This window comes from Zonotrichia albicollis, chromosome 8 (genome assembly GCF_047830755.1).
Source record: "Zonotrichia albicollis isolate bZonAlb1 chromosome 8, bZonAlb1.hap1, whole genome shotgun sequence".
Classification (NCBI taxonomy): domain Eukaryota; kingdom Metazoa; phylum Chordata; class Aves; order Passeriformes; family Passerellidae; genus Zonotrichia; species Zonotrichia albicollis.
This window is the reverse complement of record NC_133826.1, coordinates 33,844,018-33,857,160: the sequence shown is the minus strand read 5'-3', so window position 1 is coordinate 33,857,160 and position 13,143 is coordinate 33,844,018. Positions and strand designations below refer to the sequence as shown.

Below are 13,143 nucleotides of genomic sequence, written 5' to 3'. Positions count from 1 at the left end.
TGCAGAAATGCCTATGAACTCTTAAGATTGTGAATTGAATGAGGATATATATAAAACCATATAATTACTAGTGCTATGCATATTTCACCTCCTCTGCTTGAAGGTTTTTTCCCCATGACAGCAACAAAAAGCTTGACAACTCAAGAAGTCCATACCTATACAGTCCTGATTATCTACATAACGAACTTCATTAACCCCCAGGCCTTCTTTCTGGTAAAGTTCTTGTTCCTAAAGTAATTGAACAGAGAAAACACCATTCTTAATTTTTTTTCTAAAAAAAAAATCAAGAAAAAAAATATTTTTTCTAATAAATATGAAACAATTTTTAAAAATATAGCAGGAATCAACACACATTTAAGAATTTCCTTACACAGCTTAATGTATTCCAACTTTAATGCCTTAATGATAAGCCTGTTCAATTCAATATTTTCATTAGGTATTGGGGATTATCCAATCTCTGGATACCTCATCGCTGGTTTTCAAAAATCCACATTCTTTTCTGACACAACCGGATGTCACATAATATGGAAACAGTATGTCAACTGATTTTTTTTATTCAAACATAAGGTGTAATCTTATGAAAAGTAGTTCTATTTAAAGTATCCCTTCAGCAAAAAAAAAAAAAAAACCTCAAATATAATAGTTAAAAAACCAAATCCTCAAATATAACATTAAATATATCATACCTCTTTCAGAATTCTTTCATTTAAAAATTGCTGCAGTTTTTCATTACAGTAGTTTATACAGAATTGTTCAAAACTGTTGTGCTCAAAGTACTCTGAAAGACAGAAGTTAAACTTTTATGATAAAACAGTGTTCCAAGAGTTTAAATTAAATAGTAAATAAGAGAAGCTTCACAGTGCTAATATTTAAAGATGTGTTCAGATCTACAGTCATTTCTTTCAGCAAAATGAAATCTTTTACAGATTTCCACGTTGTACACAAGCCATCTAAAACTACTGCAGCAGATAATATTTCTGAGATAAATGACAGACAGTTGGCAGCAAACCAAAGCAAGATGCTTCCAAACAGTGCAATTGTACCAATACACCCTCATGCATCTATGATACAGCAGGCTAGCAGTAGATACCAAAACTCTAAAAACCTGAAAACCAAAGGCTGTTCCCCTGGACAACCTTGGCAGGACTAGAGCACATCACAAAACATGCCCTGTTTTGAATTTTAGTGAGTCAAAGAAGCAAAAAGCAAAAGTTTTACAAGAACCATCAACACCAAAAAGAAAAACCCTCCCACTCTTCATTACAGAATTTGTTATTGAATCTTTGGTGGAAAAAAGTGACATCTAGAAATTATTTTAGGTGTACTTACCAAAACCAGCTATATCTAGAACTCCAATGGAGAAAGAAGAAGTTTCAAATGGAAAGCACTGGTTTACCCTTTTCACTACATGATCAAACAGATGACTGTACACGGTTTTAGCCAAGGCATCGCAAGCATTGTTTGCTTGTTCCACTTTCAAGGGTACCCTAAAAAAACAAGATACAAACCTTATCTTTCAGAATTCCTTACTGTGAAATGCTGAGATAAGACTCTAAACCTAAAAACAGCCTGTCCAATACCATAAATTAGGACCTAAAAAACCTTCCCCGATCTCTAGGCCAAGGCAGGAAACAACCTTGCCAAGTTAGGCTATCTTAGCTGTAAAAAACAATAATGTTTTGCTACCATCAGTAGAAGTGAGACTAAGATGCTTTCATAATTGTTTATTAAATAATTAGAAACTCTACTGACAGTTTCCAGAGAAAGATATTTAAACTATATACAACACCATCTACAAAAATATTTCCATTTACTTATGATTTGTTATGTTAGAATAAAGCCTAAAGTTCAGTTTTTGCTCTGACATCTTTTCTGCTCCTCACCCCATCACACTAGCAAGGAGGCTGAGGGTAAACAAGAAGCTGAGAGGGGGACACAGCTGGGACAGCTGACCCCAACTAACCAAAGGGACATCCCCTATCATATGGCATCAGCATCATGTTCAGCAATAAAAGCTGAAGGAAGAAGGGGAAAAGGGGAATGATTCTATGAATTTAAAATTTTGTCTTCCTAAGAACCACAACATGTCATGAAGCCTGCTGTCCTGGGGAGCTGAACACTGACCTTCCAGCAGAAAGTAGAGAATGAATTCCTGGTTTTGCATTTCTGGCATGTGTAGCTTTTGCTTTACCTTTTAAACTGCCTTTATCAATAACCAACATGTTTTCTCATTTTTACCCTTCCCCTTTTCCTTCCACTGGCAGGGAGTGAGTGGCTACAAGGGGCTGAGTTGCCAGCTGGAGTTAAACCACAACAACAGCTTATCCATATTGCACAATTTCCTTCACTTCCCAGAATTCATAAGCACTAAACTAACTAACTAATAATTACTATTTTTTTATTTCTTCAAAGATAATACTCCTTATGGAGATCACATTCTACTGTGACTGGTAAGGCATGGAACCAGAGTCTCCATTCCCAAAGGACACTTGCAGCTACATTACATTTGATAGTAATTAGCTTTAACACACAATCTTGTCTTCCACTAAGTATCTATCTCATCTTAAGGTAATGAGTACTGACAGAAATCTCAGCTTATAAATAGAAGGAAGGTACCTTTGCATTCTGTTCTGATACGTTTAAGAGATCAGAATACTAATTCCTGTCAGCTGCAGACCTATTACATAATACAATATATTAAAATCATTTATGTTTTTCACTTACTTTTTTAAACAACATGACAAATAGTTGTACTGCTAAAGCATGTATTTACAAAATGGTCCTAGTGTTCAAAATAGCAAATTCTGCCACTGTTAATTAAGTGCAATTCTAAAGACTGCACAAACCCTTGCTGCTAAATTTCATAGTATGCAGCAAACATGCGTGGAAAGAAAATGTAACCCTGCAAAGCATTTTGCACAACTGAAAGTTCAGAACCACTAAACAACGCTGAAAATGGCTGAAACAGTAGATACACAAGAGCCCCACCACAGAACTGATGTTCAGAACAAGCAGCTTTCTTTTCATGAACTTGCTTTCCCTCAGCTCCTCCTTTCTTTGGTCTGCACAAAGACAAATGAATCTCTTTCTTTCTCTTGTTTCTTGCCTGAACAGGAAAAGATAAATTCTCCTTCCTCCATTTTACCTTCTTTCCCTCTCCTGAATTTATCAGCTACTTGAATGCAATGGAGAAAAAAATTGCCAAATTCTAAGTACTTTGGTAAGGCTGCAAGAAAAACCCTTGTTGGTCTTCATGCCAATTTCTTCAGGAAGGTTTCCAATGATCTAGAGTTTGAGCCCTAGGGGAAAGCATGGATGGGGTAGATTTAGTCTGTGGACAAAATCTCTCCATGCAAACTCCATGCAGTTCCCAAATATATTCCAGAACAAATTAATTTAAAACATGTCTAATTTGCCCATGGTTGACAACAACTGAGGCAGACAGCAGGTGAAGTGATATCCATCAATTACTGTCATCCAATATGGTTACTGGTTCATAAATAAAGTAGCCTGGATTAAGTAACCCCACCTAGTTAAATACTCCACATAATTAAAGAATATAAGCAGCATATTTGTAATTTGAAAAAAGCCAAAGTTCAAAAAAGTTTTGAAAAAGTTTTTACAATGGACACTTCAGTAGCATCACTAAAAATAATGCATTTTGGTAGAAAATGTACTGCAAAAGAAGCTGGAGGAACTGGAATGACGCAAGTGAATTTTTTTCACCTTGTAAAATAATTTAGTTTGTGATGATGGAGTCCTGTGTGAAAGACTTCTTGGAAAAGAAGAAACTGAGCAAGAGAAAAGCACAGTAGCACATTTACAGTCTAAGAGAAGCACCAGATTTTTGAATCCTAACACATTATTTCTATCTGTAAATACACTTCACATGGATGGCAAAAACATCATCCAGCAAGGTAATTATTTTGGGGTTTTGGGAGACAAAGACAGATAGACGTAGTGCAGCTGTCAAGTCCCCCAGGCAATTCACTGCACATGATTATTTAATAAAATTCAGAGAGATTGCATTTAGCATCACCCTCCTACTGCTCCTTGTTGGCTCCACTGTGCCCAGCAGAACAAAGCCTTTGTTATACTCTGAGCACAGTGATTTCAGCTGAGCTATTTATTCACTGTGACCTAATAGGACTCACATGATCTACTTGCACACAAAATGTCCCTAAGAAAGAGAGAGAAATGAGCAGCTCTTTGGGTTGCTGGAACAAAAAAAACAATGTACTTGTCAAAACTCTAATACTGATAGCAGTCAAGTAGTTTCTAAACCACACTACCATAGAAAAATTGTGTCTATGTAACAAATGTCTAAAATAGTCCAATCCACTTTTACGTGCAGTAAGCCATGTGAGATGATGATATTGGTGTATTTATTAGAGTATGTCTGATTTTAGATGCACAAGTTTATAAAATGCTAGCAAAAGAGGCTTAATGCAATAATCATTGAGAGGTGTAAGAAGTCTGCTGAACTCATTTTTGACATCCTCAAAATAAAACACAGGAAAAGTAAGATCTGCTGGCATAAAAACATAGCTCCTTGTGTCTGCAGACTTCTGAAACTGCACAGTGCAAATAACACTACAGGCGTATCAGGATAAATTCACTGATCAGAAAGTCTTTACAGTTTTAATACAAAGTAAACTCAAAGCCGTAACAAAACTTAAGAAACATTCCTTGACAGTGTCACTTGAGGAGTGAACACATGGTCTGCCTCATAAAGGTGGTAGCTTGGAATGTCCCACCAAACATTCTCAAAAGGAAAACATACAGACAAGCCTTATGTCTGTGTTACATGTACAACAGCCAAAATTAAGCTTCTAGCCTTCTCAGAGGCTGAACCAGCAGTTCCCTGAAAGCATTTCCAGTGGGGTGCCATCTGAATTTGACATGGATACAATTCATTCAAAGCCCTTCTGCTTCTAATTAACACTTTCACTTAAAAGGAATGTGAAACTAAGGGTATTCTCAAGAAATGGGCTCTAATAATACTGAAGTAACAAAGCAGAAAATCTTGTAACAAGATTAGCATACAAGATTATTTTCCAAAAAATTCATAATGTAAAAATCCACAAGACATATTTCAGTAAAGGAAAGTGGGTGGTAGTAAGCTGAGAAGAATTTAAAAATGCAAATGGAAGACGGAGAATAACCAGGTAAGCAGTAAGTCAACAGAGAAAGTGCAGCAATGATTGTGCATCCCAACTTGAATTAAGTAAAAAATGTTATTGACTTTCATAACCTGTAATATTCATATTGCCATGAATTACTGTGAGTGCCATCTGTACTGTAAAATAAGAAATTTTCTACTCTAATGTACTGATAAAGCTTCTCCTGGATGAATATATCAAAGATTTTGCTGTCAATTTAGACATGGCTTGGAAAAGAGCAAATAGTAAAAGCTGGGTCAATATTTTCCACTGGAGACACTTTTTCCTGCAAGACTGACATCTTCCTATACATTAAGCTTGTAATGAAGGGGGAAAAATTACTTGTAACACTCCATATCATCTGGATATGACAACGACAAGCAAGATGACAACGACTCAAAGTCCCCAATTTCTAGTAACTTCTGGAGGAGAGAGAGGAGGAATTTACATTGGGCAGGGAGAGAAGAATTTACTCTCCAGAAATGGACTTTTGAATACACAATTAAGAGGTTTAGATCTTGAGCTTTTAACTGAATGTAGAGTAACACATCACCCTCTCCCACTTCCCCCAACATTATTTACCATTTGGCACTGAATTAGAATTTTTTCCATAATAATAATTTCTGTAATACATTTCCAAAGAAATTGCAAATACAAAATATGCAAGGAACTCAAATAAACCCCATTAGTACAGAAAATGATGAGTTTCATATATTAAACATTTGGTGTAATGTGAATAAAGTATTTCCAATTCACTAAAACAATCACACTGTTTCCATAGATTAATAAAAAGCACACCTATATTCTTCCAAGGAGTGAATGTTTATTAGCTTCCGAATTAAAAGATTGATACATTCAGCTGAACGCTGAGAATTACTTTAATGTACACAAAACTGCTTAGCCCAAGCTCAGTCTTTTATGTGAACTCCAGAAAATACTCAACACAAAACTAAATATTAAAACACACAATTCAGTTGCAGGCATCCCTGACAGCTTGCATGCTAGGATCAATCTCAGCAAGAGAAAATTTGTGGTAGAAGCTAGAGGTTTTTCATAAACAAAAGGTAACTGCATTGTCATTTTCATAAAACTCCGTTTTACAAGAGTTATAAATTTCATGGTTTTGAAATGTTATCACCAGTACCATATTTATACAGGCTCTTTGCCCCTAATTCTTTTCTATGTACATACAGAAAGGAACCATTATCTTGCTTCTGTGCCTAGGAGGCTACCTGGAGAATAGCTTCAGAAAAAAAAAAAAAAAAAAAAAAAAAAAAAAAAAAAAACCAAAAAACCACACTTTCTATCTGTGTTTTTGTGAAACATTATTTACAGTCAAGATTAAATGCGTGTTTACCAAAACCAGCAAAAAAGCAGCAATTTCTGGATTACCATTTGCAGGGGTGTTTTTAAAGTTAAAACTTGATTTCAGAAGAATTACGTATGACAAACACAAGGACAGTGATCACTCAGGCATTAAGAAGGGGGGGGGCCATCCTGCCCTCTAATTAAAGCATCCCAGCCCTAATTATTACAGGGCAGCACTCACGGGAGCACTGCGCAGCCCTCAGGAGAAAGATTCAAGCGCCTTCTGAAAGACTTCAGGCACCACATTGACATTCCTTAATAGAGTGTATCTGAGAAATGATTTAGCATATCAAATTTGCTGTGCAGGCTGTGGATTTAACTGGCTGACTGCTATACTTTCTTTGGCCACACAGCGTACTCACTAACACGAGAGATTTTATACAGCACAGGAGTTACTTATTCAAAGTGCTGTAAGCCTGCTAGCCTTCAGCTAGTGTAAGTGTACAACTGTGATTTCTTTACGACCAAGGGGGTGCACCCGTGCTCGGTGAGCCATTAAAAGAAGCGCTTTAGGGGCGCTTGGTGCGAGCGCACCTCAGTTCCGCCCGGCAGCAGGTGAAGCGGAGCTGGGGCCGATTGTGCCGGTGGGTGACCAGGGGCGGCGCGGAGCCGGCCCCCGGCAGGGCAGCAGCGCAGGCGGCCCCTCACGGGCGGCCCCTCACGGGCGGGCCCCTGGGCGGGCCCCTCCCCGCCCCGCCCCTCCCGCCGGCGCCGCCACTCACTTGATGACCGTGCCCTTGGCGCCCCCTGCCGTGGTGAGCATGACGCGCGAGGTGAGGCTCCCGCGCAGGTCGTCCTCGTCCAGGCCCAGCAGGGCCGCGCAGCGCTCCAGCGCCGCCTGGCTCCGCGCGCGCGGCGTGCAGCCCCCTGCGGACACACAGCGTCAGCGGCCGCTGCCCCTGCACAGCGCCTCAGAGCAGTGCGGGGCCCAGAGGCAGCTCACAGAGCCCAGGGAACCGCCGCAAAACAAACACAAAAATAACATCTCGCCCAAAAACTACACGTGAAATTCGGTATTTCTAGAACACTTTCCAGGCTGCTTGTAGGGAAGAACTACCCCAAAATGCAGAAGTGCTAACCCCTACAAACTAACTCTAGTGACTTAAAACTTTTGAACTTAGATATTCCTGTAATCCTCCAGGCTCCCTTGCAATGCAGCAGAAGCGGCTTCTAGGTCAGGCTCCTGGCACTTGGATTTTTCAGATAAGGCTCTGTACATGTGCCAGGTAAACAACGGGAGGTGCAGTCCTGCTGCTCTGCACCTGCCTTGGCGCCAGGGCACGGCCAGCAGAGATCTCCAACTGGCACACCACCCACTTTAATAAAATCTAGCACTTATTTACATGCGTTTGCTGTTGCTTGCAGTAGAGCAGCAACAGAACTCTAGAGGGTCTCACCAGTCTCGCTCTGGTAAGAGACTGCCTGCAGCAGTTCAAATGCACATCCTGTGTCTAGACACACATGGTGAGGGAAAAACAAAACAGGTATTTGGAATTTAGAAGTTCAATACATTCATTTACATTTCAGAAATGCCTTTACATTTTAGAAGATCTATAATTTATTCCTGAAAAAATGGGTCTGAATTTCAGTTTTTAGAGGTCATAGGTTCTCTGGTGACATTCTGTTCTCTAAACCCTGACTTTCCTCACCATCTGTGGTTCCCACTCTTCTCATTCATTTCTTCCTCAAACTCACATTTGAACCTCTTTCACTGTTTAACCTGGTTCAATGCCTACATCACAGCTCACAAAAGGCCCAAACAGGGAAGCTCTCTGGGAAGCTTACTGCTTTGAGCTACATGAGGCCACTACCCATCTCTACACCTGCATCTTCCCAGATTCATTCTCATTAATCCTGTTCATTTTTGTCATCTTCATGAAGATGGCAACAGCATGAACTGACACTGGGGAGGTTGTCATTTGATCTATAGAGTAGAGAGAGGAAAACAAAAACCAAAACCAACCCACCTCTCTGCCAACCCTAAGCTACCCAATTTAAATTCAGCACTGGCCCTGATTTGACACATGAGACTGGAGCCCACCCAAGATCTCTTCTGAACAGAATGTTTTGTACAGTACTGTGCTGATTCTGTACTTGGGGTCAGGAGCTAGTGAACCTGTAAGGTTAGCACTCATTTAATTCATCATTCAGAACACTTTAAAATGTTCTTTGATCTTTTCTTCCAAACAACTGCACCTACAGCTATACATATTTGAAGCAGGACCAGGAGAAACAAATTTCACTCTGTCTTGCAACTCATTTGTAGTACATCCAGACCCAGAGGAATCAGCCCTTCAGGAATATATGGACAGCAGTTCTCAATTTAGAGAGGCTGATTTCAGTAGTAAGGTAATAAGGACAATTCCCAAATCATTAAATCTCCTTCATCAACCTTCATGCACATTCTGCAATTAAGTCCCAAGCACACTTGTACTGCTTCACCTTGTGAGCAACGTCTTGAAATGAGGAAGTTATATTTACCTATGTTTTTGCTGTAACTTTTTTTTTTCATTTCTCAAAATACTAACTGAAACAGATAAAACCTCTTGTTCGTTACACAGAAAACCTTAAAAATAGAAGATGTGATTAAGTGTTTGTCTAGCTTGCTACACAAAAAAAACCTCAAAAATAGAGGATGTGGTTAAGTTCCTGTTTGATTTATTTAACTTACATAATTCTTTTTTTGCCTGCATAATCGCGTGGTAATCATAAGATCTTAAGTAAGTTTTATAAGAGAAAGGGCGAAGCTCTTCTACCAAATATGGAATCAGGTCAAAGGACACAACCGAGGAAGACTACCAAGACCTTCATCATCGACCACCAGGAGGTGAGAGAAGACCCCCTAGCAACAATCAACGCAAGCGCAGAGTACTTCAAAATGACACAGCAGTCCGGAAGCACTAAGAACTTAAAAAGGGGGACGTTGGGGATGAAGGTGCGGCAGTTGGTGGAGCGGAGACTCCCCTGCCGTCCAGCGCTGAAACTTTTGCTTATGCTGTATGCCTTGAATTAATAAATTCAAATTGGAAATTTCACTCCTCTTGAGTCTATTTATAACAAATTTGGGCCGTGACTCGGATGGGGGAGTGAATTGGAAAAGTTGTTCCAGAGAGGGGGGCGCCCCACCTAACCTAGTTAGGTGGCCCCTCTGGACGACCTCCACCTCCCCCACCGACGAACCTAAATTATACTCATAAGCAAAAGGGAGACACCGGTGAACCCCTTAATCTTCTGTGCACAGGGTCCGGATGAAGACGCAGGACGCGTAAGTATGGGATCCCGGAGTGCGGGGGCACTCCGGAAGAACGGGATCCATCCGGTTGGGGTTGGGATCCTGGAGTGTGGAAGGCACTCCGGAAGAATGGGATCCCGGAGTGTGGCGATGTGATGTGTGAATGAGAGGAGGACTGGTAGCCAGATCTTCCAAGCGATTGCGGACCCTCCAGTAGTGCGGTTCCCGCAGACCCGCGAGGGCTCGGGCCACGAAAGAGGGGAAGTGAAAGATACGTGTGTGTAAGAAGGCACTCCGGAAGAATGAGACAGGGGAAGAGTAAGCCCCCTGCACAGGTTAAGCTCCCTCCATTTCAAGGGACAGCCCCCTGGGATACTTGCTTAGTAACTGTAAACACTTCCCAGGAACTGAAAGCAAAGACAGGGCTAAAATGATACACTATTGTGTAGAAGTTTGGGGCGGGAAGGAAATTTCTAAAAATGTATATTGGCCCATCTTCGGATCATCGGAAGATTGGGTAAGACAGACATTAAACATTTGGGTAAACTCTAAAGAACCTATCTCGCCAGAAGAAAGCGAGTATGCAAAAATCTGGGTGTTTAGACCAGAAGTATACATCTTTAAGCTAACTGAGGAAAATAAGGAACTGGATAAGAAAAAGGAGAAGAAGGGAAAAGGAGATGAAATTATAATAGTACCCCCTCCTTATGTCCCACCCCCACCTCCTCCAGTGCCAAATGCACCGGTGCCCCCACCTCAAAGTAATGATAGTGACTCTGACCAATCAGATTACCGGGGTCCAATCACCAGGAGTCGGACTAAAGAACAACAGACGGGGCTTTTTCCCTTAAGGGAAATGCCGATGGGGGTCCGCAGGCAGGAATAGGATTTATTTCAGTCCCCCTGAGTTCGACCGATGTTCAAGAATTTAAAAAAAAAAGAAATGGGACATTTACTAGAAGATCCTTTAGGAGTAGCTGATAAGGTAGATCAATTTTTGAGTCCAAACATGTATACATGGGAAGAACTCCAGTCGATTTTAACAATTTTATTTTCGGCTGAAGAACGAAATATGATTAGGAGAGAGGGAATGCGTATCTGGGATGCGCAACACGCCCAGTGTCCCTCCGCGGATACTAAGTGGCCTCTGCAGAATCCGCAATGGGATCATCAAAACCCAGCCCATCGAACGCATATGCAGGATTTGAATAATCCAAGGAATTAGGGAATCAGTCCCAAGGGGCCAGAATATAGATAAAGCTTTCAACGATAGACAGAAAAAAAGATGAATCACCCACAGATTGATTAGAAAGGTTAAGACGGAACTTCCAGCTATACTCCAGTATGGATCCTAATGGACCAGCCGGAGAAGCTCTTTTAAAGGTACATTTTGTTTCAAAATCATGGGAAGATATAAAAAGGAAAATACAAAAGATTGAAGATTGGCAAGACCGAGGGCTGGATGAACTTTTAAGGGAAGCACAGAAAGTGTATGTTAGGAGAGAGGATGAGAGTTATCGGAAGCAAGTTAGGCTGATGGTGGCAGCAACGAGTGGGAATAGGGGGTATGAAAGACAAGAGAGGAAGTTTGGGGATCCCAGAAAGGGAGAGCCCAAAGAGACAGCAAGTCAGAGGATTTGTTTCTATTGTGAAAAAAGAGGGCATTTTAAAAAGGAATGTAGGGTTAGGATTAAAGATGAGAAGGAATTCCTGATGGATTAGAGGGGTCAGGGGCTCTATTTATTGGGGACCCGAAAAACACCTAAAGAGCCCTTGATAAAACTTAAGGTGGGTCCCCAACACCAGGAAATACCTTTCCTGGTAGACACTGGGGCCGAGAGATCAACTATTCAGTTTTTACCAAAAGGATGTAATTTGTCTAAAGAAGTTGCAACCGTCATTGGGGCAAAAGGGGAACCATTTGAAGTAAAAATTATTAAGGGTGTAGTAATAGAAACAGATTCAAAAATAGGGATAGGGGATTTTTGTTGGTTCCCGAATGAGAATATAATTTATTGGGTTGAGACATGATTATTGAACTAGGAATTAGGATTGATGTAGAAGAAAAAGAGCTTAGAATAAAACTTTGTCCTCTGCGAGTGGAGGACGAGGCAAAAATCAATCCCGAAGTATGGTACACTCCTGAGAGTGTTGGGCAGTTAAAAATCACTCCTTTTACGGTAACTATTAAGAATCCAGATGTCCCGATTAGAATAAGACAGCACCCTTTGTCTCTGGACGAAAGATTACTTTTAACAAGTACATTGAAGGTAATGTCTCCCCATAACATTAGGGGGGGGTGCTTCAGCAAAAAGCTGACAAATGGATATCTGATGCTCGACTTCTCAAATACGAAGGAATCCTAATAGAAGCCCCAAATTTAACAATTGAAACCACAGCCTTGCAAAACCCCGCTGAGTTCCTATATGGAGAATGAGGCGCAGAACCATTAGAGCATGATTGCATAATCACTATAGAGGAACAAGTAAAAATAAGACCCGATCTGAAAAAAAAAAAAAAAAAAAAAAAATTAAACACAGGAGAAAAGTTATTCATAGATGGGTCCTCAAGGATTATAGAAGGGACGAGAACATCAGGGTATGCTATCATTAGGGGACCTGAGTTGCAAATACTAGAGTCAGGGCCACTAGATAGATCTTGGTCAGCCCAAGCGTGTGAACTATACTCCTTACTGCGTGCATTAAATTTTCTGGAAGGAAAAGAGGAAACTATCTTTACAGATTCCAAATATTGTTATAGAATAGTACATACATTTGGAAAAATATGGGAAGAAAGGGGGCTGGTCAATTCTCAAGGAAAAGATTTAGTTCACAGGAATCTTATTACGGAAGTTTTAAAAGCACTAAGGAAACCCCGAAGGTTGGCAGTAGTCCATCTAAAAGGGCACCAACGGGGATTAGATTTACAGAGTAGGGGAAATAATGCAGCAGATCGAGAAGCAAAGCGAGCAGCACTACGAATCCTGACCCTGAAGGGAGACAAAGACATCACTGATTTAAAGGGCCAAGACCAAATTATAAAATTTAGGGAAGAAGAAAAGAAAAAGCTGCTAGAAATTGGAGCAACCGAAAATTCTGAAGGGAGGTGGTTTCTACCCGATGGGAGGGAAGTATTACCTAAAGTTATGGCCTATAGATTATTGGAAAAAGTTCATTAGAAGACCCATTGGGGATCACAAGGATTAGTAGATTATTTTGCCACCAAATACATGAGTATGGGGATCTGGGACATGGCTAAACAAGTAACTAGAGGTTGCCTTCTGTGCCTACAAACAAATAGGAAAAACCTAAGGAAGTTGCCAGAGGGAGGGCGACCTCTGGCAAAGAGACCTTTTTCGCATATTCAAGTAGATTTTACTGA

The 13,143-nt window shown here is 40.5% G+C and overlaps 1 protein-coding gene and 1 long non-coding RNA gene across 2 annotated transcripts in view; one reads left to right on the top strand and one right to left on the bottom strand.

The window, feature by feature from the left end:
* Positions 1 to 13,143, top strand: part of LOC141729888 (uncharacterized) — a 751,946-nt gene that overhangs the window by 525,125 nt on the left and 213,678 nt on the right. The gene's annotated exons all lie outside the window — the stretch shown is intronic.
* The window catches only part of LOC141729780 (unconventional myosin-VI-like), a 63,871-nt gene that overhangs the window by 35,696 nt on the left and 15,032 nt on the right, over positions 1 to 13,143 (bottom strand). The window contains 4 exon segments of the mRNA XM_074545508.1: positions 156 to 228; positions 687 to 778; positions 1,330 to 1,487; positions 7,253 to 7,397. Coding sequence (XP_074401609.1) covers positions 156 to 228; positions 687 to 778; positions 1,330 to 1,487; positions 7,253 to 7,397 — 468 coding nt within the window.